We start from the raw sequence: 23,506 nt of genomic DNA on the forward strand, positions 1-23,506 counted from the left end.
TACAATATTTTATCACTTACGGTTGGTGTGTAGGTGCTGTACAGCATGTTTTAAACATTTAACATGAATACAGCTCTTATTCCATACCAATTTCTTAAAGGTTCGCATAACCACAGCTTGCAAATTCCTAAATAAAAGCATAAGTTTTACTTACATGTGATTTAAAAGGATCTTTTCTAAAAACGATGTTTTGAATTCATTGCCGGGTTCTTCTTCAAGCAATAAGATCACATTAAAATGGTAAAAACAATCATATAAATGGTTAAAAGGATAAAAAGTCAAATTATTGGAGATTGCCTCATGGTTGTCAGCTGTCTTGCGTTAGCAATACATGTCACTGCCCACCACCTGCAGCACTGGTCTGCCTCTAGATATGTGTGTGCATTTCTGTTGGTATCTCCCTTTCCCTCCCCTCCTTTCCTTATGTCATCAGGCAAACAGAATTTAATGTTAGAGTTATTCTATTGCATGAAGAACTCAGAAACAGATTCAAAACATCTGTTTTACAAAAGATCCTTTTAAAGCACACATGAGCAAAACTTTTACTTTTATTCAATATTTTTTCCATACTAATTTGTGGAATAATTGATAATTTTAGCAAAAATATCATCTTGCATAAGTGAGTATTCTTTTTTGTTAGCTGTTAAGTCATTTATTTTCCGCATTTACACCTGATTATTTTACATCCCTTTTCTGCCTCTGTAGGTTAACCATGATGGAGAGGATGAATTGCGAATAGATGAAAGATAATTACAATGAAACATTCAGGTGTGACCAAGGATTCAAACCTAAGACCCTTGGCTTCATAAGGATATCTGATAACCACCCCCCCCCCACCCCCATGGACATTGGAAGATATTCATTTCCAACCTTTTATTCACATTCTTTAAAAATATATGGATTAATGACCAATTGTTGTGGTGGGGGGGGGGGTTGTTGACCTTTCTAAGCTCTTGTTTGCTAGGTTCGCTGAAGGTTTCTTGTATGGGACCATTTAATTTTAGACATGAAAGGGGGCTCGAGTTTACTCTAATGTACACTGGGGTGACTGCAGCATTGCAGTAAAGAACTGCAATAATAGAAATTTCAAACTTAACTTTTGAATGCTGGTAAGAATTTTGCAAAAGATTTAATGAGAATGAAACAAATAGTTGTTACAATTTCACTCCATGTATTGGGGTGACTTTGTAAGAGTGCAATTTGTCGCATATAAATAGGAGTGAAAATACAGAAAGGCCATAGATACAATATTTTCCTGTGGTAAGTTTCTCATGATATGTTAGTTTTTACTGAAGAAAATTAAAGACTAATGTTATGCTCTTAAAGTTTTAATTTATTCCTACAATAAATTCAAGATTTCAGAATCCATAAAAATATCTCCGCATTAAGTTCTCACAGGCTGACCTTATTTTACACAGTATTTCATCCCTTGCATACAAAAGTTCATCAGCCTTCATTGAACATTCTTTGTCCACCTGTTCTTTTCTGTTGAGTTACTCCCTCAGACTTACACCCTTTGTCTTTAAGTTCTACCAAAATGTGTTCCTGTGGATTCTGTACTTTTTCACCACAGTGTAAAGACTTACACATTTAGATCTCAGCAGTAGCGTAGCGCTGTTTCCTGCATCCCCCTTTCCCCATACAAACTAAAACATTTGGGGCCCCTGCAGAAAAATTGAAGTACCTTGTCACACTATAGCTAAAAATATCTAAATTAATCTGAAACACGTAACAGGTGTGGACTATGTGGGAAATTTGTCTCAGTTCTTATTTGAATATGAAAAGGCTTGGCCCCCTACTGGATTCATAACTGTAGACAATTTATACTCTAAAGATTCCGACAAACGGTATATCTATAAAGGTGGGAAATGGATTTCTTTCCTATTTGAGGTGGTTCTGCAAGCATTTCTGAGGGCACACAGGTTAAGTTGCCAGGGCTCCTCTGATTGAGCCAGTACGCCCCTGCTTATTATTTGCAGACATCGTCTTATGATATGTTACTGGGAAACCACTTGACCCAGGACCGCCATTGGGAAATGAGAGACCCTGTGCGAACCATACCAGCGAGGCCCTTATATTTTGAAAGGTGAAAATATAGACACCTTTCTTTCCTTGTAAAATTCTGCAATCAAACACCCCCCCAATCATCAACACACACTTCAACCACCCACGAAGTTTGGCATTCTCTAGAGGACATCAAGACAAACAACTTTTGTTAATAATAAATTTTTGGTAGGCCTTGTTTTGCCACCATCAGCCCTCATAAAACTTTTTTTTTGTGTAGTTTTCGAAGTGGAAATTCCTAGCTCGGGGATGCTTGGGCGAGTTTGGAGATAGAAGTTTGGAGGGGTGACTTAGTATATCAACATTGAGACAATGCACTGGGGGAAATGCTTATGAAAGTTATCCTAGCTGGTGGGTGCTTTATAAAAACATTTGATTAACTGAAGAGGTTATCATCCCACTGTGTTTCAGCCTCCACACTTTGCACGCTGATCTTGTGTGTATGGGGATACTTTTTCCATTTCAGCTGCAGATGTCAGTATTCTAGCAGACAGGATGAAACCCCTGAGATTATCCCTTTCGCTTAATTCATGCATTACTGCTTATTGTCATAAGTGTAATTTGGCATGGGCAAGGGGGCTGGGGCCAAATCTCCACGTTTATTAAAATGTATACATATGTTTTGGAATGTTAAACCTTTTATATATTTAGAAACCTGAGGTCCATGTTCGAACCCAAGTTATTCTGTTGCTTATCGTTATATTAAAGACTTGTTAAGTTTTATTCAGAGATATTTAAATCCTGAAGGCCATTCCTTCGCCACTTGCTACTTTTATTGGCGATGTTCAACATTTTTTTTTTTTACATAAACTGGAAATGAAACACTTCGATGGAAGCCGCATGCGCTATTGCTTCAAATGATAATGATTTATTTGACTTGAAACTTGTTGGCCCACTGGCATAAAAATATCTGTAATATCTGGCAAAATCATTAAATGTCCCTTAAGGGGGTTTTAAGGAATAAAAATAAAAGTATCTGCAGATCTTTATTTCCATTTCAGCTGCAGATGTTTTTCACACAAAAGGGAATACAGACCCAGGACAAGTTTCCCTGTGATGATCAATCCTCTTTATCTCGTAAAACCCAAACGTAAAAAAAAGGTAAAGGTAAAGTGTTCCCCTGTGCTTAGCACCACGCCATGAAGGCGTATAGAGGGTGCGGGGGTAACGCCCCACACTTTCTTGATCCGGTCGGTCGTGAGTGGGGGTGATGTGATCAGCACCATGCCCCTGACCGCCTTTACCCCCCAGGTTTCCCCAGGTACCCATGTTATTCGATGCTTGGTGGGCGCCGGGGCCGCTTCCAACGTTAGAAAAGTTCCCGGATTTGAACCGGCCGGGGATTGAACCCGGGACCTTTAGCATGGTAGTCAGATGCGTTACCGACTGAGCCACCGCGGCCAAACGTGGGAATCCAAACATGTGCACCCTACAATTTGGGGTCTCAGCTCAGCACAAGGAATCACGTTATAGTTCCTGTACTCTCTCAGGCAAGGAAATTGGTAAAAGGTTCTGGTCACAAACAAGAAATTCAACTGCGTTCCGTAGGACACAGTAGGCTTGTCCTTGCAGTCCCCATTTGAAAATTCTGTTTCCTCTTTTCTACACTACGTTAAATCTATTTCTATCACTAATATATATTTTTTCTTGTCTTTCTTCTATTCTAAAGCAATCACATTTGCACTTCAAATGATGCGAATAAAAGATTCATTACTATTATATAAATATTTCGGAAGCACGAGGCTCTGTGCAGTTGCACGCGTTTCACAACCATAACGGCGGCCCTGACTCGACCACGTCCCACATAAAAAAAAAAAACAATCGAAGTTTCTTGTGGTGCCCTTTGACTCGTACAATACGGTAACTCACATCAGTGAATTTCGAGTTCAAATTTTGTTATTGTTGACGTGCATTTTGTCTATTTCGTAAATATATATATATATTTTTAATAACTGACACACACTGTTGGATTTGTGAAATTGTATAAAATTTCAGGACCTTAGAGAGACCTCGGGGCCTCCCCGCAATGCGGTGGTTGCGGGGGCGGCTGCTATGCCACTGGATCTCGGGTCAGTTAGAATATCGTGTAACGTTTCTTCACTATCATTTCTGTATGGATCGGATTCAATGTCCTCTTTATGTGAAGGGCATTCTTCAGCTTCTGCAACAGAAAATGACTACAGAAACTGAAGTAGATTTACTGAAACCCCTTTTGTATTGAACAGAATGTGTCACAAAGTTATCCCATAAGGTAGCAAAATTTGTCAACGTGGTGTGCCCTATCTACACACCACAGACTACACATCAACAGTGTATGCTTCACTACTATTCCAGTACCTACAAAACATGCCCTAGTTTTCAACTTCTTGCTTCAGAGCACGTACGAGGGTTGATGGAAAAGTTTCTGCAAACTACCACCAACAGTGGTACTAGTGTTCTGCTATTATAAAAATCGGAAAAATAGACCTTTTTTATGTTTAAATTATCTTTGATTGTTTGTTTAAGCCTATTCGTTTATTTTTCACAGCAGTTTGAAGTAGTAGTTTCGTGTGAGAAATGGAAATTTCTCGTGAACACTTTCGGGCAATGATTTTTTATGATTTCAAATGTAGTTTAACACCGAAATAATGCATCGAGCGACTTCATTTGGCTTTTGGAGATGAAGCACCATCCAATAGGACTGTGTACAATTGGTTTTCCGAATTCCAGCATGGTCGCACATTTCTCAGTGATGAATTTTGTGATAGTCGTCCATCCACGTCTGTTGTTGCCAGTAATGTTGATGCTGTGCATGAAATGATTGAGAGAGATCGGCATGTGACATACCATGAGATTCAGGCAAGATTCCTTGAACATTGACGTGAAAGCAATACATACGATTTTGCATGGTCATCTGAAACTTTCAAGCTGTTGGATCCCACACAACTTGACCGAAGCTCAAAAACAGGCTCGTGTAAATTGGTGTAAAGAAATGCTCAAAAAATTCAACCGAGGCAAGTCAAATTTGGTGTACTCATTGTTACAGAGGACTAAACTTGGATCTACTCATACGAACCCAAAACTAAACAGCAATCCACTGTTTGGTGTTACAAAGTGAGCCGAAACCAACAAAAGTTGTTCGTTCGAGGAGTGCTGCCAAGCAAATGATTGCTTGTTTCTTCGGTTATACCGGACATGTGGCAACAATAGCTTTAGAAGATCGAAGGACTGTAAATACTGAGTGGTATACAACAATTTGTTTGCCAGAGGTCATCAATGAATTGCGTAAAACAAACCCAAATCATTGCATTATTCTTCACCACGACAACGCCAGTTCCCACTCAGCACACCAAACAGTAGATTTTTTGTCCAGTAAAAATGTTGCATTAATGACTCATTGTCCGTACTCACCTGATTTATCACCTAATGACTTCTTTTTGTTACCACACATGAAAAATAAGATGTGTGGTGAGCGATTTGTGTCACCTGAAGCAACTGTTGAAGCATTTGGAACATCGGTTTCTGAGGTATCGGTTTCCGAGTGAAAAAAATGCTTTCAAAATTGGTTTGGGCATATGCAAAAGTGTATCAAACTTAAGGGTGAATACTTTGATAAATAATAAAGCCATTCCCAGAATTTCACATGTCTTTTTTCATATTGATTGCAGAAACGTTTCCAGCAGCCCTCGTACACAAGCAAAAGTTTGCAGACAAGTTTTGCACAATCACAACCAGTTGTCTGCCATTTGCAGCAAAGCACCTTGAAGTTAAAATTTGCATATGCAGATTGCATTTGCATGTCGGACACACAAATCGCTGACTCATTCGTCAACAAAATGAACAGTATTAGCGTGGGATTCCAGAATTTGAAAAAAGTACCATATGCCACTTTATATTAATTAAATTATAGATGTCAAGAATGGAGGCTCTTGCTTTTTACTCTGATGTTCAGTGGTGGCAATTAAGGGGGCTGTTTTTGCTAAACCATACAAAGGGAACATTGTCCCCCAGTTTTAGAACCCAATCGCTGCCACTGCTGATGTTAATTGATGATTTGTTACTTTTAGTTGTCTAGGAGGAGAGGAGAGATCACTTAATTTTTAGATGCTTTATTTATCTCAGGAAGAGATAATAAATTTCATCTTAGTTGTGAAGTGATATAATCCTTTTTTTCTCTCTTTGGAGAAGAGACAAGTGATCAACAGGGAATTTCTAAATTCGTGTCCTGGCCACGTGCTGCATGTTTGTTGTGCTAATATTTTTGGTCCCTGTTGTAACGACTGTACTTAAGTGATAGAGAAATTAAATAGTTACATTTTAAATAAAATGATGCATTATTAATTCCTCTTAAAATATTTCTTTCTGTACAGAAAATAAATATTATATACTGCAAGAGTGCCCAGTGTGCTGGCGTTCACGAGTATAGGAGCATCATGACAGAAAATGCTGACATGAACAATTTCTGTGTTTTGCATTCTAAAACTCAAAATGAAGTCAAAATGAAGTTCCTGGAAGAAATCTCCAGTAAATCTGAGGATGCTACAGATGATTATTGTAAAGAGCTAGAAGAGGTAAGATATTAAAACTCACTTTAAGGTTATTAATGGGGTTTCTCATTTTGTGTTTACATCTGCTTGTAGTACTTCCATAACCTAGAGTTCCAAAGGTATCGATCCACCTCCATATTTCTACCTCTGCCTGGAAGCAGTGGCACTAGTGTGACAAGTTTACATCACAGGGAAGCCTGTAGTTTACATAGTTTTCAAAGAATAGACAATCTTGGTGCTGCAGTATTTCATATTGTTTCGACATCAGTGGCATTACAATATGACTATCTTGTCCTTCACTCTTTTCATCATGAATGGCCATATACAGGGTTTGTCCAATAAGTATCGGGACTGAAGTCATAAATATAAATTTATTGAAGATATACTATGTACAGTGTGTTAATATTTTTCAAAATATGGCCCTCCTGCATCAATACACTGCTGCCAGCACTTTTTCCACTCTTCATATGCCCCTTGGAAGTCTGCAACTGCAAGGCTGTTCAGGCAGCCCGTCGAAGCTGCTTCGACCGCCTCAATCGCTCCGAAACGATGTCATTTCAGGCTCCTTTTGATCCGAGGGAACAAAAGAAGTTGGAGGGGGGATCATATCTGGACTGTAGGGTATTGTGCACAATGTTTAGCCAGTGCCTCCCTCACAATTAGCGACGTGTGACTGGTTGCATTGTCGTGATGCAGCAGCCAGAAATCTGCGATTTAATTTCGGACGTGGCTGACCCTAATCATCATCGGTCACAATTTAATGCACAGTGGATTTCAGTAAATTTAACTCCTGTGCTATCAAACGAACACTTAACCGGAATTCACTGTTCAGAAGTTTTTGCACTTTGGCCACATTTTCAGTGTTTCAGATCGATATCGGATGTCCAGCACGTTGTTCGTCTTCGACGTCTTCCTAGCCATCTTTGAATTTTTTATGCCACTCAAAAACACGTGTTCTGGACATGGCTTCATCCTTGTAAGCCTCACGGATCATATCAAAAGTCTCCGTAGCAGATTTGTTCAGTTTAATGCAAAATTTGATGGCACAACTCTGCTCGATGGTTCGCTGCATCTTGACTCTCGACGCGAGCACTAAACACACTTTCACTTCAGGTACGACCTACACACTCCAAAGGCTCAGAGGCAACTGAGCTGGGTCTCCTAGCTCACGTGACATCCCGCAACACCGATCCCTCCCACAGAGTTTTGTTTTGAGTTGGTGTTTTAAGTCCACTTTATGCACAGTAAGGCTAATCGGGACTAGACCTACGGTTTAAAGTGGGATCCGAACCACTGTGCCATGTATCGAACCCGAATTCCACCCACAGAGACAGCCCTCCACCCCTTCCCATTGGCCAGACAAAATCAATCCCGATACTTATTGGACAAACCCTGTATGACAATATTCTGCCATCCACGGCATTTTGACATTGGTTACGCTATAGTATGCTATGGCCTTCTACTATGTAAGGTACTTAGTATGAAGGTCTTTTCTCATTCATGGCACTGCATGGTCATCATCAAGGCATTGTACTATATTAGCCTTCAGGTTCAGAGTACTTCATTATTGTCATGCCATTTACAGTGTAACAGTGTTTGGAAGTAACAACTTACTTGTAATACTTTTTTAATGATGATAACTGTAGCAGTTACATTTTAAATAAGTAACTGTAACTCAGTCACTTTTTGCAATAACTGTTTTGGAACCAATGGGTACTTTTACAGTTACTTTCCTAATGACATTTTTAATGTGGGGTCACTTTTAGTAGTTTTGTATGAGTTACAATTTAGTTTTTCATTAATTATAGACCTATCAAAAGAAGGGACAACAAATTTACCGCCACAGTCTACAGTCAATCAGGAGCAGGAAACTGGGAACTAGTATATTCACTCTCCAATCATCCACCCAAACAATGTGTGGCTTAACTTTTAACAAAGATCTTTCTCTTGCTGCACACGTGAAGATCTGAGGGAAGAAATTACCATAATCACAGACACAGGACACAGTGCATCAACTTTTAACCTTCCCTTGCCACCACCAAAAGATTGCCTTCCCTTACCACCATAGCACATCGAAATACCTTGCCAAGACCCTGAGACAGTTTGACATCAAATTAGTGCCACAATAGCCAGTGCTCTAAACAAACACAAACAATATTTCCTCTCACTCCTTGACAACCCAGGAGTACATGATGCCCAATGAGAGTACAATTCGCATTATATTGGCAGATCTATCAGAACCATCAATGAGCATGTACAACAGCAGCTATCTAATGCAAAAAAATCCCAACCAACTACCAGACTAGCAAAGCACCTCAAGTTCAACAAACACAATATAAAAAAAAGTTTCAGTTAGGCATACATCACACACACTGACACCAAAATCAAAGAAACACACCCAATTATGCACTTTCCACATGATCTGAACATTTTGCTACTGTAAAAACTTAAACTGCAGATGAACTGGCTACTAGCACTCCTAGTGGCACACAGGGAAATGATAAAGCATGCAGGGCTTTTTCAATGTACTGTTTCTGAGGAAATGGTGAGATGGGAGCAAATCACATGTTCAACCCAATTTAATTGTGTTTCACTACAGTTGTATCAATTTTTATTCATGCTTATTATACTGATGTTAGTATTTAATTGTGGAGTATGATGATTATTTGTGGACTGATCTTATATACGTTGTGCTATTTATACCAAAACAAAGGTCAGAATTAATTAGGAAGGTCAGAAGAGTTAATTTAAAAAAAAAAAAAAACTACTGCATGACTGTTCTGTAATATTCTACATCGTGAAACAGTGTGCTGTCATATAGTGGTTAAGTCTACTTCTCTGCAAACATAGTAGTTCACGTTGATTGATTGAATTGGTGTTTTAAGTCCACTTTATGTACAGTAAGGCTAATCAGGACTGGACCTACAGTTTAAAGTGGGATCCGAACCACTATGTGCCTCCACCGGGTATCGAACCTGGGACTCCAGGTTGAAATCTTGGATCACACGTTAGTGATCATGTCAGTGTCATCCATATGCTCATCACTAGGTAGCAGAAAAATATTTATTATTAAAATCAGCGGAAATATGTGGCTAAAGTCAAAAATATTTTAATTCAAAATGACCAATTGACCCACATTTTTTTCATGTTCACACAGAGATCTAATTTTTTGCACAGTTTCTTCGTAACACAGTGGAAGGTAGTGTTTACATAATGTGAATTCATCAGGTGATGCAAATTGTACGTACATATTGTGTCAGGAACTTTTTCAGAACCGGATTGTCTATTTTCTTTAGTAGGATGTCCGGTGGAACAAATGTTCTACTCAAATATAAATAATATCTCAAATGTCCTTCATTTGAACATATTGTGGCTTCTATTGGCACTTGTCGTGAACGCACGTAGCTGCATCACAATCAGGGGCATGTGGTGTCCGCAACAATAAAGTAGGCTCTAAAACAAGTTAATTCAATTTCACACTTTCTAATTCAAAATGGTCATACAAAAATGAAGACATACATTTTAGCATACATTTTGACTTCAAACACAATTGTTTGGATATGATACATAAAAGAAAGTGTTAGGTATATAAGTGATACTGGCAAGCTGAACAAGAGAACACAAATGACTCAGATTGTTCAGGTTTTGTGACAATATTAGTGAGATGTATTATTTCTGTTGTATCCTTCTTTGTTCCACACATTTTGTTCATTAGAAAATAATAAGCTTGTCCAGCAAAATAATTTACTCAGTTCAGAGCTACCTGCTAAACAATGTCTTTTCATATTGATGAACATTAAAATAGCGAAAGTAAAAATTTTGTTGTTTCTTCAAAACATCTTGAATTGCACATGCACTTTCTACAATGCCAGCACAATATCTTTTACTATCAATACATACACAGAGAAAAATGCGAAATAAAAGTGTGTGATATATCATGTCATACTATGGCCAATATGTGGCGCTTACCAGTGTCTTGTACACATTCAATGGCAATGCACCGTGAGCCACAATGCATGCGCCAGCGGACATATGCTTCTAGGTGAATAATTTACTTGCTCTCACTGCAGGGCCAGGATGCACCGCATTCAATAAACCTATACTCATTGTAGGATCCCCAGCCCGATGCAGGCTGCTGCACTTTGGAGGTATGCGAGCCATTATAGAACACGAAGAGGCAATAATGGAAATGTTTATCTGCACCAATTGCACATGTTATGATTTGACATACACTTATCGTTATTTGAGCTGAGTAGGTGCAGCAGACGTAGCCTACACATAATGCATGCTGCTGACGTATCCTGACAAATACTGGTGACTTGAGAACGCCACATGGTTGACACAACAACACAGGCAGTAGTGACCAGTATGTTGTGGTGGAGTCCAGAAAAAGATAGTAATTTACTAATGTATTGTATATTTTGTCTATTTTATGCATTAACTCCACAAAATTTGTTTTTCTCCTAGAAATGTGTGTTTTATGTGCTAAAGGTATAATTATGTATTTTCATGTGAAATAAAACTTTGCAGGTTACATTGCAGCAGTAATGGTTGGCACTCCTACCAAGTATGGCAAGCTTCCGAAACAACAAACAAAAAAAGTTTCTACCTAAAAATCGGCTCCCTACTAATCACAATCAATAATAATATCAATAGCCACAATTAACTGAAAGGAAAAATATTAAATACTGTGTGTCCAGTTGAAAAGATGAAACACTTGCACAGACACAATATATTTCGACAAGTAATCTAGTTGATGCCTGACAAGATTTTAGGACACAGAAAACTTCCAGAAATAGGTTACATGAAGGACCTCGGTGTATTCATGATGACCCTTGGTTAGAGCATTGTCGCTTCCTTCCTATTCTCGTATCACTAAGGCATGAGCAATACATTGTTTCCAATTTGTTTTAACATTCTTTTAGAAAAATCTACATACATTTGAATATCTCTGTACATGAAAATTTTAAGAATCCATATTTATTTCAGAAAATCAAAGAGAAGGAAAAAGAAGTGGCAGTGGAGGTTGTAATTGCCTATTACAAAGAGAAGCTACAGCATGATATTAGCTTACTGTGTCTTGTATTCGTTGGGAATGAGAAAGCCAAGTTTGATGATGTAAAAAATCAGATACGTGATGCTTTCAGGAAATTGCTTGGTGACATCCCCGAAAGTGAACTGGAAACTTGTTATGACAAAGCAGTTCAGGTTTGTTAACATTTTTTTAAAGTTATTCTGTTCACTGTTTCTTTATTTCCATTAAGGTAAGTGCTCCATTATTTCATATCCAAGAAAAAATTTCACCTTAATTTTTTTTTTCATTCCTAGTTATCCTTTCACTTATCACTCTGGAGGTTCAGTCGGTGGGGTGTCTGACTGACATGGAAAACCTGGGTTCAATTTCAGGTGTGAATTTTTCAACAGCATCTCTGTTTTGGGGTTCAGTAGCCTCTAATAAATGGGTACTGTACTTGGAGGGCAGCCCTCGGAGGTTAAAGGTGGCTGGAGCATGGTGCTGATCACATCAACTACACAAATGGTTGAGATCATGAATGTGTGATCATCACCCTAATCCCTTCACAGCATTGTGTATGGGGTAGTTTTGTCTTTACCAATCCTTTTATACATTATAATTCCATAGAATTTCCTGAATAAGAGAGCATACATTGCTACAATAAAGATTCTGCTCAGATGTTCCACAACAATATTTGCTGAAGTACAGAAAGCATTAGTAATGGACTACGCATACTACCTAAGGTCTACTTATGGCCATCTACTGCTTCAGTAATGGAGAATTAAGGTAAGAACTATCATTTATTTGTATTCACTATAAAATATGGCAATTGGTTGAATGTAGTTTTATTTTTTCTAATAAATACTGTCCAACAGAAATGAAAAATCAAAATGTAGTGATGCACATACTCATGCAATACACATTTTGCAGCTCCAAAACAATATATTTTTCAAAACGTGCAGAGACAAGGCAACTGTAACTGTCAAGTACCTTACACGTCACAGTTTTTATGAGTAAATGATAACTCTAAGTGTTCCCACTATGAAAAATTAATTTACTTTTTATTATTAGTCATTTAGATTGAATCTATAATTGCAAAGGCACTTTGTTCTCATAATTCATTACATATATATATTACTATTTATATTTATCATTACTGCAATTAATTGGACCATGAATGATCAGGATGGGCGAGCATGCTTTTTAGACTGCATCAAGAAGTTTCAGGATCCATTTTGCAGAGCTTCCTCATCTCAAGATGGTTTGGTTTGAGTTGCTGCTTTAAGTTCACTTTATGCACAGTAAGGCTAATCAGGATTGGACCTACAGTTTAAAGTGGGATGCAAACCACTTGTGCCTCCACCGGGTTCATCTCAAGATGGCAGATGGTTGTGAATAGTTTCAACTCTTTCAAGGGAGATGTTCAGGGTCTTAGCTATCATGTTAGCATACATTCTTCTTTTCTCTAAAGTTATTTCGTGTACAGTGCACTGTTTCTTGCAAAACCACGACTGGAACATGACATGATTAGAAGCACATATCTTTGGTAAATAAAAATGCAAAATTTCGGCACAAAAACAGTCAATTTTGGGTTCAAAAGCAGTAAATAAAATAATATTTCGGTGTTATAGCGGTGAAAAATAAGATCAAAAGTGGCACATAAAATGACATATTGGTTTCAAAATTGTGACAATAAAACCTAAATTTGATTTTAAAACTGCACTTATTATATATCCTTTCTAATAGCACATTTATGTAGTCACCAGAATATTAAGTTTATTCCTGTATAAAGGAATTCATTTTTGCTTCTCAAATATTTAAAGGAGAATTAATCAATTTTCCGTGAATTCCATACCTCACAGGATAATTCAAATTTCAAAAAGTGTTGCATCGGTTAATAATCTTTAAATTTCGTGTTTAAGAGTGGTTTTTTTTTCATTTTGCAGTTCATTTTTCATCATTTCGTGACAAAACAGGGTAGGAAAATCCACCTCACACCTTTCACAAACATGAAAAATTAATGTTACAATGCATTATTTCACATTTCGTGTTTTCGTCAAAAACAAAATATGCATACCTCTACTCGTGACCTGTGTTGAAATGTCCAGTTTGAAATTTGGTAACCCAATTTTTTATGGTGGTGTAGCAACTGCTGTGTTCACCCAATGTTTGTGTCATATCCTCATGAATTTTACTTGCCATATCACATGAATTCTTGTTACCTAGATATGCATCCTATCGATACCTGAATACTTGACATCTGAGTACTCATAACAGCCTTACATCATGATAACCATTGTGTCCTGGAAATTTGAGGAAATTCTTTGGAGAGTTGTGAAATTGTGAGACAGCATTTTGCTCGCACAATTTCTTCAATTTATCAGACAAGTTCATCAGTCACACTTGAAGGTCTTCCTCATTATGCACAGCTCCATGCCAAGCCTTAAATTTTCTGCACCAGTCTTTCCCAGCACTATCACTAATAACACCATTGCCATAAACATGACACAATCGACGATGAATTTCGGCTGCGTTGACTCCTTCTGCCTGCTTGAAAGAATCTAATCACACCATGCACCTCACAACTGGCCGGAGCAGTAATACGAGCGTTCATGTACGTCAGTTCCTAATCGCATACTGTTGAAGCAAATGGACTGCCGTTGTGTGTGGAGTTCAATTACACCTTACTGCTGGCTACTGCGCATGCAACATGTCACTCTAGTAATCAGTGGCGGCGATTGGGTCCCAAAACCAGGGGGGTAAGGTGCCAATACTAGGGGGGCAAAGACAGTATATTTTCCTTTGTAGATAAGATTTAGCATAGTGCGGGGGCAAAAGTGGCGAAAACTAGGGGGGGCAACTGCCCCCCTCACCTCCCATAATTACTGCCACTGTTATGTATTGCTTTTTATGAGCCAATCGGAAGTTGATTTCTGAATAGCCCTCATAATTCCAAAATATTTCTTATGGGTACTGGTCACTGAACCAGCCAAGGAAGGCATTTCACCATGGTAACAGAATTTTTTCACACTGTATTGAAACATTTTAAAAGGTCCTTGATCAAACCAGGAAGTAGGGTTCTCTTGCACACTTTGTTGGTTCAAACGCAGGGAAAGAACACGTGTTAAATAGTTGAAGAGTTGTTTACGACTTCCAAGAAATACAAAGATGCAGGGTAAGAAATTAGTGCACCACTATGTAACTATACTGGCACACACAGCTGTTGTCTGGGCAACATGAAAATTTTATGTAGGTGCAAAACTAAATATTCTAGTTGCAATGTGCGACATGCACCCTTGATACTCTTAAAAAATGCACTTGCAGGCAAACTATGGTGTCTGAATATACAATCAGTATTAATCCCCTATGGTGCTGTCTTGTCTACCAGTGTGCTGCATGCTGGTTTACATCTTATGGAGTAGTTAATTTATTTCTAAGATGTTCTTACTTTTTCTTAATGTAGTGTTCATCACATGTAATGTTCAAATATTGGTTACTTTCATTTGCTACACCCTGTCCCGGCTGTCTCTGGAGCAAGGCCGTTCATAGCGGCAGAGAAGGGGAAAAATCAAGTGGGCAGAGCGAAGCAGTACATGCTGTTCAAAGGCTGGTAACTGCAGTAGCTTTCCCTCTTTCATGTAATACCGTTCCCTCTCACGTGTTTATTGGTGGAGCCGTCTCGCGTCATTACTTGCTCAGAGACTTGTTTCCGTTCACTTTCTGCTCCAGAGATAAACAGCCGTACAGGGTGTATATATATATATATATATATATATATATATATATATATATATATATATATATATATATATATATATATATATATATATATATATATATTAAATGGCATCTGTCCCTATGTTATTTCACTCATTACAGTTTCTAAAAAATGAAAATTACACAAGAATTATTCTATAAAACTGACCAGGGGTAGATATAAAAGTGATATCTCTTTTGTATATTACAAACAGGATTTGCAGGACACTTATGACACTCTTCTTCAATTTAGAGAGGAAGTCTATAAAGGTGCTATTGCAGTTGGAACTTTGGTCACTGGCGTTGCTGGTGCTGCCACTGCACTTGCTCTTAATGCAAGTGCTGGTATCAGTTGGAATTTATTTTCCAATACTTTGATGTTTCTTATTATGTAGAAAATACATACAGTGAACCCCCAATTTTACATACCTAAATTTTACATTTTCCTGCATTTTAAGTTATTTTCAGCTTCGTCCCCTGAAAAACGTAAAATTGAGGTTTCACTGTATTTCTAAAGACATTTTAAAGTTTGTTTTAAAAATGTACATAGCAGAATGGACAGAAATACCAATGTTACTTGTCTGAATGTTAGTGACAGTTCTATATTACTATGCAATGTATTTTTGACATTCTCATTGTCTAGTGGTTTCATTTTTTTTTAACATATTCTACCTTTGCAATTTGAGGGAGTTTTTAATTAAAAAACAAAATTACATGCAAATTATTCTCTAAAATTCTCTTTTGGTAGATTACTCTGTATTTTATAAACAGAAAATAAACGCAAATTAAGAAGATATTCTTCACTTTGGCGAGATAAATGTCATTTTGATTAAAAGATGCTCCATAAGACTGCTGTTGCAGTTAGAACTAGTTTTTTTGACATTGCGTAAAAATAAAGGTATTATTTTGCAGACTACATGCAACTTTCCATATTTTGCTAAATGTTATTTTCATGGGTATATTTAATACATATACATGCATGTAATTATGTATGTATGTATATGTATGTACTTACATGTAATATGTAGAATTTAAAGTTTGTTAAAAATGTAAGTGTTCAAATTGACTCGAGTATCAATGTTACTTGTGTGAATGATAAGTGACAATGCTTCTGGATCATTCCATGTGAAATCAACCAGTAAAAAGGGATGAAAATCTCAAAATATTTTGATTCATTTGAAATTTGACATACTGAGGTAAGACCTTATGCAAAGTTGCAGATCCATATGCAGTGGAACCTCGATTTTACATTTTTAAGGGGACCAAGGTGAAAAACTTAAAATGTTGGAAAATATAAAATTGGGGGAAATTTTAAAACATTTTGCCATGTTGGGACCATCAAGCTTGAATGCATAATGCGGGAAAATGTATAATCTGGGAACGTAAAAATCGGGTTCCACTGTATTTTGTATTCCTGAAATTACAGGGGTGCAAAATGTGTGTAATTTTTACCAATTTTTTCACAATTTCGTTAATTTTAAATACCAATAATTTAGCAATTGAAGTGATTCAGATGCTGTTGGAAAGGTCTTGAAAATCTTGTGCACGTGAGATATTACATCACTATATCAGGGATGAAATTTTTTGATGGTGGGTAGCAATTTTCTAAAAAAAAATATTGTGTGCCTTAGGGTAAGTTAACATATTTTGATAGATAAATTCCTATAATTCAAAAGCGTAACAGAAATGTAAATTAAATATAAACACAATATTGTTGGGAATAAGGTACATTCCCAGTTCCTAAAAACACAGGGTGATTAAACAATTAAAAAATGGCATTGTACTGCAGTGTAGTCAGACAGTGGCAAAAGATAGCAACAGGCATTACACAAAAAGACACTGGTCACCATTTGTTTTGTTTCTCATGTGAACATACAACCAGGAGTAAAGTACAGAAATTTTCATTTTGTGTGGCAAGTGTTTACTCTTTTCTTTCATTTTTATTTATTTATATCTTGCATTATGTTAAAGGAAGGAGGACCAGAAGGACTTGTATAAAACTATAAGGAAATAGCTTGTGCAGTGGTACAGGCCCCCTCCCATCCCTCTCCAATTTCACTAAAATTAAACACATCATAAATTACTTCTTTCCCAATCTCCATAGTGATCTTACCACCAGAAATGTTTCCAGTAAAAACCTGCAAAGTTTCCACCACCCCCCTCCCCCTCAAACATTCTAGTCTACAGAACTCTGCCGCTCCACAACGAACACACCCGCCATCCCACAAGTACAACTGACTGAAGTGAAAAACTCAGAAACAGAACATTTCCATTGAGACATAATTTTCACACACACAAATAACAAATGTGTGTGTGTGTGTGTGTGTGTGTGTGTGTGTGTGTGAATATTTTATTACTTCAGCACAGACAGTTCCTAACAGACAGTTTCATGTATGTACATGAAAATCTAATTCTGCACACTCTCTCTCCCTCAAATATGTTTTTGATCTAGAATTTCTGGAATAAAAATTGATATTTCCAAAAAAAAAAAAAAAAATCTGACACTTATTATGGTACAGAAATAATTTACGTATTATTGAATTTCCAAACAGTATGCATTTCAAGAAAAATATACTTCGCAACGACTGTGTGTCAACCATAAAATATAATAGTAACACTCTCCAACAAGAAAATGCCAAGAAACAAACTACAAAAGCACGGTTCACCCCTAAAATCCAAGGTTTCTGTCAGAGTAAATACTGTAGGAACTTCATACAAACATTATAGGTTGTTTTAATTTGGGGAAAAAAAAATGTAATCAAAAGTAAAGTTATTGCTCCTCACCCCTTGTAACATGTGAGATGGGTGTTGAAAAATTGTAATGGAAAACATGAGAATAAAACCACAGATGAAATCTCAACCCTATAATGTACAATAGTTGCTATGTTTGAAGTCTTTGGTCCATGGGTAGATAGACCACTTCAACCTTAACTTAAGGTCACTGTAGTTTGACACAATGTCAAAACCAATCAACATGCAATATTTCACATGCATAGAAAATAAACTACTCTTTGATATGTACAGACAACCATACACCAATCACCAGCAATTGAAAAAATAAACACTCGTACATAAATTACTGTAATGAGACCAATACCTTGTAATCAAATTAGATTGTAACTCTTCAATGAAAAACAATGTGGTTGAATTTCGAAAGATAAATGCATTTATTTATACAACAGTAATTCATAAATTTTGGATAAATAAGCAGGTGTTGATTAAGACATTAATTTAATTAACTACCAATCTCAAATTGTGCAATTTTTTATACTTTTATCTTGTTTCTCAAATTAACATATCTAAAGGTGCCTTTCCCCCTACTTATGAATATTCAATTTTCATCAAAAGGATTCAATTTCATTTATAATTTCGAGATGGTCTTTTAAAAGATAATGTGTATAAATAATTCCCAGGTAAGGAGTTTTTTCATTACAATCCACTTTTCGCTGCACTCTGTCATAACAATGTTCAAAAACTTTTCGACGTATTTATTTTTTCTCCACAATCAACTGCCGTGGTTTCTTATATTGTAATTAAGCACAGCAAAAATTATTTGGTATGTAGAACATTGTTTAAGTTACGTTAAATTGTACAACCATGTGGCAGTGACCCTTCATCAATTTGTATCATTCGAAGATAGTTGTATGGCAATCACACTGTGGAACCAAAATGGCAAAAAGGAACCACTAAGTAGTGCATGATGGCAGTGTTTTTCCACGTAATATTAATACAAGAAAAATCAGCACTTTGTAAAATACCAACCCATTGTATTTGTCAAATATTGGTCGATGACTGTGCAACAGAACATACCTGAAAATACTGAAGATGCACTTGTGTTTAGACCAGCAACGTGACGTGCAAATTACACCTTGGCTTCATGGTCTTTTCATCCGTCTTAAGAAAATCTGCAAAGTGATGGTAGATATATATCACTCTCTCACTCTCTTTCTCTTTCTTTCTCTCTCTCTCTCTCTCTCTCTCTCTCACTCACTCACTCACTCACTCACTCACTCACTCACTCTCACCTCCAACCACCAGAAATCTTCGAACAGTCTGGCCATGTTGGGGAATTTCTGTCTTCGGTAAACTTCATTGTATTGGTCCCATTGTGTAACATGGTCTGATGCCTTGTGGTACCAAACCTTCATCACACAATTCGTTGAGTCAAAATGGCTATTATTCCGTGCATGCAATAAAACTTGTGCACACATTGAGTTCCATTTCACTTTTCAGCACAACTTGCCTGCAGATGCGTAAACTTGCCAATTGCACTGCCACAGTACCTCGACGTGGTGTGCTGCTGCTTGGTGCTTTGCGTAACCTTCTCAAGTCATGATACGGCAATACTCTCTCTTCTCTTGCATGCTTCGACAGCTTACATGCTACATTCCTTTTCATGCCACCTCTCCATCGTAAGATAAGTGTGCAGCTCTTGCTTACCACGAAACAACTGTGTGCACCAACTGCCTGGTTGGAAGAGGAATAGTTTCCATGTTGTATGGCGTAGATGCACTGCATTGATTAGACTGCCACCTGGTGTTTATTGGAAGTATTCCATAACAATTGAAACACAAACTTGTGCGCCAGTAGCGGAGAGTCAATTGTGGTGATTTTCCACGACAAAAATTTAATATAATTTGCAAGAATTGGGGAGTCATGAGAAAAAATGCCACCCCCACAATTTTAGAATCTACACCACAAAAGATGTGACTTGTGTTCTGAGTATTACAACTTACGAGTAGAATATTCATCTCCACAATATCTGTAACGCTAAAATATTGCGTCCTTTAATTTGCAAAGTTAGTCATGTGTCTTTGCCCTTATATGAGGAGAAAGATACAAATATCCTCTGTTCGGATGCACCCATTGCAGTTTTTAATAAATGAAAATTACCCAAGGATTATTCTATAAAACTGACCAGTGGTAGATGCATCAAGTGATATCTCTTTTGTATATTACAAACAGGCTGCAAGGGAGACTTACGAAAATATTTGTCACTGTGGAGAGACAATCCATCGTATTGCTGTTGGAGTTGGAACTTGCGCTGTTGGCGTCGGTACTGTCGCTACAGGAGGTCTCGCTGGTGTAGCGGTAGCTGGAAGTGCTGTAGCTGCTGGTGTCATTACATTGTTGGCCCAAGAAAAGGCCCAAGGAAAGTAAAATGGTCCAAGGGGGTTTGGTCTGCTGTGTTACATGGATGGGTACTTTTCAAGGTTGAGCCAATATTAATGCTGAGCTATTGGCGTCGGTTGGAATTTATTTAACAATACTTTTCCACCAGCATACATTAACTTCCATAATATGACATACCTTGCTTAGTGTAAAATTAATATTTATATTTTTATTGTGTGTACCATATTTTTAATTGTATGTAATTAAATTTTGTTAAAAATGTACATGTCAGAACTGACTAAATTTTCAATATTGGTTGTTTGAATGTTAGTGACAATGCCCTGTACCAACATGCAATATATTGGACAATAGCCAATACCTAGTGCCTTCTACTCTTTTACTCAGTTTAACACTATGTTTTGAAGGAGTTCCTCATCTCTCATCTTCACCAAACCTACAAATGGGAACGGAAGAATTAAAGGAACAGCCTTTTTGGTCCAAAACCTATCAAGCCATCCCAGTGCACATTTTAAGCAAATATGCACCCCTACCCCTCTCAGGAGAGAGAATAAGTAATCTAAATGTTTAGCTTTATGTATAATATGTATGTATGTGTGGAAAAAAATATTTATTACTCCAGGGGAGTACAATGGAGCATTTGGTTAGGACACCCGATTTGTATTAAGTGACAGGTTTGCCATAAGTTTGATTCCACAAACAGCAAAAAAGGATTTTTTTACCTGAAGAAGAGAGAAGAGGTGCTCGATTGAAACATGGTGTTAGAATGGTTGATGTCTGATTACTAGGGCTCGAAAGTTGATGACCTAGAAAACCTAAAAGATTACCTTAAAATTGTAAAAACAAATTCTGAAATTTTAATGAAAGCTTGATTTTTCATAAATTACAAGAGACTAGTTGAATAATTTGATATCTGTTGTTTGGTGGTTTAAACTATTGAAGCAAAGGGATTTGAGTTGGTGTTTTAAGTCCATTTTATGCACTGTAAGGCTAATCGGGACTGGACCTACGGTTTAAAGTGGGATCCGAACCACTGTGCCATGTGCTTCCACCAGGTATCGAACCTGGGACCCCTTGATTACAAGACGACGACGCTACCACTGCGCCATCGGGGAGGCTTTAAGCAAAGGGAAAAAGCAATTAAGTGCTAATGTAGTTTTTTTTCACTATCAAATAAATGCATTTAAAATTCATAAAACAACTGGGAAGGAGAAAAAAGAAACTTCAAAAATGATAAAAAAAAATTGCAATAAAAATGACAAAAAATACTGAAAAATGACCTAAAAACAAAAACAAAAAGGCCAGAAAATGCAAAATAACTGAAACTGACTACTTTGAGGTTTAGCATTGTCTTCAAAGCCCAGAATAGAAATAATTTGTCATCAACTTCCTAGCCTTACTGATTACCCTTTCATGATAATGCCAATATTCTTTTTGGATATTTACTTACACAACCACTTGTAATTTGCAAAAATAATATAAATAAATATTCTTTTTGAAAGTGGCAACATTCCATTCTAGTTCCCCAGAACTTTTCAAGCTTGGACTACTAATATATATAATGTACACAGCCAACTATGTGAACACCAACAACTATGCAAGTGTTGAAAATTTCCATACCTTATAGTCTGGCATCATGATCACTGGTGAAACAAAAAATGGCATTGTACTGCATTGTAGTCAGACAGAGGGAGAAGATAGTAACAGGTATCACCACTTCTTTTGTTTCTCCATCGAGATATTTTGCACATCTCATTTCTGTATCATTGTCCACAAAATTAAATAGTTTAAAATGTATTTCACATGGTAGTTGAAATGTCCATTGTTGCTATGAATCCATGCCCCATCCCCCACATTCTCCTGCATTACACTTACAGACTTCCTGGATGGAAGTTTTCAGAATCATGAGGTGGTTGTCATTACAGTGGAAAGCTACCATCATATCTCCACATCTGCAGACTTCTACAAAGGTGGAATTAAAAGACTGTTGTTTCTCAGACGTAAAATATTTCAGGGCAATCTGATAGCTTTTGGAGAAGTGTACAAATGCATAACAGTCATGACCAAAATGGCCTACTTGTAATTCGAGAACTAATACTTCCAACAGTGATTTCTTTTCTTGTATAAAGTGAATAAACATGGCAACAGACCTGCTTCCGGCATATCAGTGGGCGTTAACCCTAAAGATAACCTGCAGACTTATGGCATGGAAATTCCGGCTTCTGCTCCACGCTTTTCCCTGCATTACACCATTTGATTTCAATAGAAGCAGACAACAGGTCTGTTGTCGTAACCATGTTTTATCGTGTCTCAGTGGGCGTCAAACTTTAAAGGTGTCATTCCACTGGAATAGTCAAATACAGGTCGAGTCCATCTCCAGACAGGCAGTGGAAATCATAGTCTCCGATTTTCCTGAATTTTAATCTGTGAAACTGTAAGAGAATCTTTGAAAGACATATTTTTTATTATTTTTATTATTATAATTTTCACTCGAGATATAGCTGTTCAAACTTGACCGTGCGGCAGCAGTTTTGGATTTGTCAATTTTTCTTAAATTGAAATATCTTCTCAACAAATATAAATAAATAGATGATAAATAATATCTCCAAAAACAACATTGGAACAGCAATTAAAAAATAAACTAAGTTTTTCTTTTGAAAATTGTTTATCTCAAAAACATCAATCTTAAAAGTTCTAAAAATATTACAGGAGTTGTATATCTAAGGGTACTACATATCCTGATAAGGGGAGCATGCCATTTTGCTTCTTGAATTTTTAATGATCTTTTTTTTAAAAAAAATCCGTTTGTAGACATATTTGGAGCAATGGAAATGTTCTGGAACAAACTGGAACCTTCCAGATAATTCCAGAATGTAACAGAACCTTCTAGAACTGTCTAGAACCTTCCAGATAATTCCAGAATGTAACAGAACCTTTTAGAACTGTCTGGAACCTTCCAGATAATTCCAGCATGTAACAGATCCTTCTAGAATTGTCTGGAACCTTCCATATAATT

General features: G+C 37.0%; 1 protein-coding gene across 2 annotated transcripts in view; it reads left to right on the forward strand.

Annotated features, from left to right (window-relative positions):
• Nucleotides 1-22,095, forward strand: part of LOC145988883 (atlastin-like) — a 112,117-nt gene extending 90,022 nt beyond the window's left edge. Inside the window, exons 11-13 of one of the 2 annotated variants that reach the window (XM_083124160.1) lie at nucleotides 6,414-6,614; nucleotides 11,580-11,798; nucleotides 20,326-22,095. In XM_083124160.1, the coding sequence (XP_082980286.1) occupies nucleotides 6,414-6,614; nucleotides 11,580-11,798; nucleotides 20,326-20,520 (615 nt within the window). In that variant the 3' untranslated portion in view covers nucleotides 20,521-22,095. Of the gene's footprint in view, nucleotides 1-6,413; nucleotides 6,615-11,579; nucleotides 11,799-15,575; nucleotides 15,809-20,325 lie in introns of those variants that run through there. The other variant, XM_083124161.1, reaches the window with a different exon arrangement.
• The last annotated feature ends 1,411 nt before the right edge of the window (nucleotides 22,096-23,506 follow it).

This window comes from Lepisma saccharinum, chromosome 6 (assembly GCF_977018435.1).
Source record: "Lepisma saccharinum chromosome 6, izLepSacc3.1, whole genome shotgun sequence".
Lineage (NCBI taxonomy): Eukaryota > Metazoa > Arthropoda > Insecta > Zygentoma > Lepismatidae > Lepisma > Lepisma saccharinum.